We start from the raw sequence: 6,820 nt of genomic DNA, 5'->3' as shown, positions 1-6,820 counted from the left end.
CGATGCATTTTTGTAAGAAAAATATCTATATTCAAAACGTAATAATCACTTTAATGTAGCTTGCGCCAGCAGTTTTACACAGAAGCAGTTCCGGGGGGATGACGTATGAGGTCAAAACCAACGTTTGTTTACAGGATCAAAGGAAGCAAAGTTTCCTTACTTCAGCAAAGGAAAACCAGTCTCCTCTTGGCTTATATCGAAATCCTCTGACATTCTTCTTTACAAATCCTCGTTTTGTACTTCTAGTTAGTGACCGTTTTGTTTTGATCTCTCTGCTGCGCTTCCGCGTTCGTCACTTCTGAGCGGCGCATGCAAAGCCGACCGCCATACGTCATCCGCCCGGAGCTGCTTCTGTGTACAACAGTGAGCGCAAGCTAGATTCAAGTGATTATTACGTTTTGAATATGGTTATTTTTCTTACAAAAACACATCGATTCGCTACAGGAGGACTTTGTTCACCCCCCGGAGCCGTGTGAGACACTTCTTTTATGGATGGGCGCTTTTTATTTCACTTCTTTTGGACTGATGCAACACCCGCTGACTGGCATTAAACAACTTGAAAGATCAAAGACAATTTTTAATATAACTCCGACTGGATTCATCTGAAAGAAGAAAGTCATATACACCTAGCATGCATTGAGGGTGAGTCATTTATGGGCAAATTTTTGGGTGAACTAACCCTTTAGTATACTTTTGTCAAACACAAATAACATGTTCTACTGATTCCTCTATTCCACAGTGCTCACATAATCCTGTTGGATGTTTATTTATTATTTTTATTCAGCATAGTATGTCCAACCCTTAGGATCTTGTTAGAATATTTTCCTCTTTGGTGCTTCTTTTCTGCTGCTGCTTCTTCTTCTTGTATTGTTCTTATGCAGCGTTAGCGCCACCTACTGAACTGGAGTGTGACAATTAATGAGTAGGTTAAAAACATTGAACACCGCAACTCTTTGATTCCATCGCTTCTAACTTTTTCTACAGTTATATTCTGTACCTTTTAATTGTACTTTTGTCTGTAGTATTTGCAGCCTATTGGTCTGTCATATGCTCTGCATTGCTGTAAAAATTTCTGTCATGCCACAATCTGAAGAGTTCACTTGCAAAAACAGATAACTCAATAACCAATATCAGTCAAACTGCAGTTGGGTTGTTTTGATTAAATAATAATAACTAAACATTCAGCTAATACAATAAAACACAATAAAAACATGATAACACAATAAAAAAAACATGATTTTAAATATTAATTTTAAAATTAATAAAAACGGAGCTATCTGTTTTTGCAAATAAATTCTTCATTCACACATAAACCTGTCTGATAATAGATTTCCATTCAATCCTGTGTCCAATTCTACTTGTAATTCTTGAGTCTTCCCATTTTCCATCTCCAGATAAATTTTTTCTTGATCTCTACATTTCTTTATTCTATACAAATGCTTTCAATGCATTTTGAAAATATGATAATTTAAACCAAATAGATGCAAATGGTTAATAGCCTAACAAACTGACAATTTAATGTCAAAGGCTACAGCTGGGTGCATGGGGGAAAAAACAGGGTTTGACCAGTTATGAAAACACAGCTATGAAATTAAGGCTAAGAAATGCAGAATACACTCATAAGGTTCAAATTTAATTGTTGAATTTCAGGTTACATTACATGCTGACCCAAATGAATTTTACTCCAGTTTAATTCTAAATGACTCTAGACAGGCTGATCAATATTAATCTAAAATCAATAACAATATTTCCAATTACCACATTGTAAGATTTGAACAATCTTCTTAGAAATTAAACTATTAGTTATAGAGGTGATGAAAATATCATCCACAAATGGATTTACACACATGAGTAAATAAATAAATAAATCATAAACAGGTAAACTAATAATAAACAATATATAAATATTAATAAATAATATAAATAATAAATAAGATAGAAATCACAAATCCGGTATAAAGCTTTAACTGTTGCACAATAAAGACAGTCAGGTGAAAAGATGAATACATATAAACAAAAGAAATACATGTTTGAAAGGTTAAGCTACGTACATAAATGGTCAAGCAACATAAATTAAAATTACGCAAAAAGTGGCAAAGTGGAGAAGTTTAGACCACGGGACAAATAAATAAACAGTAAAATAAAATAAATATCACAATAAGGTACAGAGCTTTAACTGTTACATAACTACATAAAGGCAGAAAAACAGCAGCTTTGATCTCTGTAACACACTGTTGGTATAATTCATCTCTACGCTTCACTTTAGACTGGGTGTGTGCAGGAAGACACTATTGAAGCAGAAGACAGTGGAAGTTTAGCGGCCACAACGTCAGCAAATTCACATACAGTATGTCCTGAAGAAACATAATGTGCCTCTGCTGACCTCGTCTGTGGCACGGCCTGTGCAGTCCTGTTTGTTGAGATAACAGCAGATAAATTATGCTTTAAACAGGTCATGGCAACTGCGCCATCAGGTCACATGACCATAACACAGCAGTCACCTGAATCAGCTGATATATATATATATATATATATATATATAGGTAACACACTGTTGGTATAATTCATCTCTACGCTTCACTTTAGACTGGGTGTGTGCAGGAAGACACTATTGAAGCAGAAGACAGTGGAAGTTTAGCGGCCACAACGTCAGCAAATTCACATACAGTATGTCCTGAAGAAACATAATGTGCCTCTGCTGACCTCGTCTGTGGCACGGCCTGTGCAGTCCTGTTTGTTGAGATAACAGCAGATAAATTATGCTTTAAACAGGTCATGGCAACTGCGCCATCAGGTCACATGACCATAACACAGCAGTCACCTGAATCAGCTGATATATATATATATATATATATATATAGGCCTGCTCTTAAAACTAAAGGTTCTGGTGATATCCATGGTTTTACAGGAAAATTCCAACTGCCAAAAAAAATAAATCTGATCTGGTGCTTTAAAAACTGACTCCAATAACTTCCTAATCTAAGTTTTCTTTAAAGGTGCTATATACGATTTCTCAACCTTTTCTTTTTTTTTTTTTACAATTTCTCAACTTTTCGCACGGGAGCAGCGCATCTCAAAACAAATGTGTGCTTTGGCCATGCCCCCTTTTGCGCAACATTAAAAAAAAGAGACAGATAACAAAACTTAAGAAAAATGTGGCTTTTATAAACAATGTCAAATGAGGAGGTTTTATGCAAATATAAAACCAGGGCATGTGGATGTTCGCCTTTAATAGAAAGCTGCGTACTATGCTCCACCAGCTTGCTTTTACAAAACGGAGTGGGAGGTTGCTTTCGCAGTCTCATTATAAATGCAGGGAGGGGCATAAGTTTCAAAGGGCGTGGCTTACATACAATAACAAACACACCCCGGCCGTTCCGACTGCTGGAAAAATTGAACATACTGGGCCCTATTTTAACGATCTAAGCGCATGGTCTGAAGCGCATGGCGCTGGTGCACTTAGGGTGTGTCCAAATACACTTTAAAGGTTTTACCCTTTAATAGGTTGTACCTATGAGTCATGGGTCTGTTTTGGGCGTAACGTGCAATAAACCAATCAGAGTCTCATCTCCCATTCCCTTTAAAAGCCAGTTGTGCTTGCACGATGGCGGATTCGCTCATTTACATGGCGGAATTTGCAAGAGCAAAGACTGAACGCGTCTCCAGAGAGGAAACAGATCTGCTCGTGTGCGAGGTTAAAGCGTACACAATAATTATCTTTTACATTTTAATCCTTTCATTTTTAATATTTAGCATTTGGTGCATAATACGAATTACGGCATTTTACGCCTCTTAAATAAAAAAAATACTGCACCATTGACTTTAGACCAGGTTTTATTTGGTCAAAGGTGCAATCGTTTTCAGTTGCGTCAAAATAGTAACGCGACAACAATGCACCTGCACACACCTTGTTTTCAGACCAGCACGCCCGTGGGTGAACAGATGGGCGCAAGTGCATTTGCTATTTAAACAACGTGCCACTGGATGTGAAAATGATAACTGCATCAGGCTGAAACTAGCAAAAAACACTTGCATTGTGCCTGGTGTTGCATTGCGCCGAGTGTATGATAGGGCCCTATATCTTTAAAAGGGTGTGGGCTGATACTATATTTAAAAATCGTACAGAGCACCTTTAAAGAAGTCTATTTCAACTCAAGAACCCTATGAGACCAAAAATGGATCTTGATAAGAATTGGATTCAGTGTTGAACTGCAGAAGAACCTTTATTTTAAGAGTTTAGACTTAGATACACAGTTTGACCTTTCTGTGGTTAAACTCTCGAGTTGAACTTTCTTAACTCAGAGGACGTTGATTAATACAATCAAAAGACAATAAAGGCAAAGAGAGGATTAATCAAGGGTTTGTTTAAACATCTCACCCACCCAAAAACACAATAACCTCATCACCTCTGAATCAGTGATAATTAGACTTTAGCTTCTGATCTTGTTTAATTTGATCCTTAAAACACAGATACTTTATATGCACTTGCAGTCAGCTTTGGTTATTTGTCATTTAGCAGATATTTTTTGATTTAAAGTACATTTCAATACGAAGACAAGATCTGGGGTAAATGTGTTATTCAAAGGTACAATAAATCCACAAAGGACATCTAGATTCACTACATGAAATCAAAATAACTGACCCCATTTACTTACTTAATACATGTTCCCGGTCTAATTGTGAATGATTCATTAAAGCACATAAAAAGAGACTTTCATTAATTATTCAACTTCAATTCAAAGTGTTATGTCCAGAACAGCATACTACTCTTATTATTTTCCATGTAAATTTTGTGTTTGCATGGAATACCTGCCCTATATGCAGCATTTACCTTCTATTTCCAATTTGATGAATGAATAGGACGTGATACCAATTGCAACTTTTACATTTTGATCACACTGTCAAGAATTAAGACATTTTTTACCACAAATTTGGATGCGAATGCAAAACATCCTACAGTAATTTTGACAACTGTATGACACTGAATTAAACATGCGACATAATGAGGTCATGTGACAATGCAGCAGTATGCAGTACACTGGTATTCCATTCAGAACTTAAGTTTCTAATCTACTGCCTCCAGATTATTGAAAAAAAATATTATGAGATATTTGTTTTGTCTCTGCTTGAGAAGTTAATGAGAAATAATATTGATCAAAATAATGATCACTTGAGTTAAAATCAGGGTGCAGGAAAAGCTGTCCAGATTTTAAAGGGTGTAATGATGCAGTGTGTGTGTTTGTGTGTATACTGTAAGAAGAAGAGCCAGGTGAGTAAGGTTAGGAGAGCAGGGCTCGATGCAGAGACTGTGGCCCAGCGCGGAGCCTCTCTGCTGGGCATTATTGCTGGCTCACACCCATCTGCTGGTGGTCTGGCTCTGGTTCCTCCTCCACATCTGCGTGATACTGATCGAATGCGTCATCGTCAATATCTGGAAGGCCCAGGAGCTGCAGAAGAATTTCACAATCATTCCAAACTGAATAGTATAGAATCAAACCAGAACAGAACAAAACTGAATATTCAAATGTAACATGCATTGCCATTCCAGAGATTCCATTATAAGATTGTAAACACAGTTTTGGCTCTAAAATCTGATTGCATGAGGCACGTTCGAAACATTTAAAAAACGTCTGTAAACACGTCACACACGCAAGATTTGTCAAGCATGGAAGAAACAAATGGAACAATAAAAAACCTCAGAAATGTTCACTTTGATTAATTTGCTCAAGCATGTTTGCAAATAAAACGTACCATCAACACACTTTGTCTATGCCACAAAAATTTAAGAACTTAAGTTTTCTATGGCCATTCAACATTTGCTTTGTTTGAGAAAAAAATGTAATATACAGTTACAACTTATTTTCATTTGATTTAGCTGCATTAGTTAAAATGTGATTTTCTGTCATCGAGATCTGGCAAAAGCAGCACTTTTTTCTGCTTTTCAGCTTTCCTCATGCATGAAATCACCCACATGCCAAAAAACCACTGAGACCATACAACAATAATGACGATTCATAGCAAAAGAGTACAGACATCAAAGTCAAAGGCCTCTGTAACTGGTACAGATTTGCAGAAAATTGCCAGCTACGTGCATATTTCCAACATTTTTCCAACTATTATGTAAGCCTTATGTTACACCTCAAATGACAAGGGAATTTATAGTAATAAATCCCAAATCTCTCAAACTGCTTGAGCATTCACAGCTTATATGGACTGCTTGGCAAAGGTTATGCATTCGTTAAACTGATTCACTATATTACATGGCTGTATAATTGTTTATTGTGCTTATTATTATTCAGAAATGTACAGTAGAGTGAGACTTACAGGCCTGAAGGATCTGAAGACTTTGTCCAGCACCTCCAGCAGTGTTTTCTTCCCGCAGGAGGAGATGTAGTCCTGTGCGAGCTGCAGGAACGGAAGACAGTCCTCGCTTTCACTCCACACATGCTGAAAACACACACATCATTTCACCAGTTTCACAATAATCCAAACATTTCATATTTCAACTGAATTTTATTACTGCTCTATTGTTTTCTCAAATGCTTATTTATCTAAATTAGGTGACTTTTTTTAATAAATACACTTTCTTTTACGCTAGCATGTTCATGAAAACCTTTACATATCCACATCTGTGCATACAATATATTGTCTCTGGTCTTTTTGTCTGTTGTGTATTTTCACATATTTATTTTTAAAGGGGTCATATGATGAGGTTTCAAGTTTTCCTTTCTCTTTGGAGTGTTACAAGCCCTTGGTGCATAAAGAAGATCTGTAAAGTTGCAAAGACTAAAGTCTCAAATCCAAAGAGATATTCTTTATA

The 6,820-nt window shown here is 36.5% G+C and overlaps 1 protein-coding gene across 1 annotated transcript in view; it reads right to left on the bottom strand.

Moving 5' to 3' along the window:
• Positions 1-3,791: 3,791 nt before the first annotated feature.
• The window catches only part of LOC107655113 (maturin-like), an 8,771-nt gene continuing 5,742 nt past the window's right edge, over positions 3,792-6,820 (bottom strand). The window contains exons 2-3 of the mRNA XM_016442530.1: positions 6,325-6,447; positions 3,792-5,447 (exon numbers count right to left, since the gene is read on the bottom strand). Of these exons, the coding sequence (XP_016298016.1) occupies positions 5,340-5,447; positions 6,325-6,447 (231 nt within the window). The 3' untranslated portion in view covers positions 3,792-5,339. The remainder of the gene's footprint in view (positions 5,448-6,324; positions 6,448-6,820) is intronic.

Source organism: Sinocyclocheilus anshuiensis, unplaced genomic scaffold (assembly GCF_001515605.1).
Source record: "Sinocyclocheilus anshuiensis isolate Anshui unplaced genomic scaffold, SAMN03320099.WGS_v1.1 scaffold515, whole genome shotgun sequence".
NCBI lineage: Eukaryota > Metazoa > Chordata > Actinopteri > Cypriniformes > Cyprinidae > Sinocyclocheilus > Sinocyclocheilus anshuiensis.
Note: the sequence above shows the minus strand (reverse complement) of the source record. Positions and strands in the feature narration are given on the sequence as shown.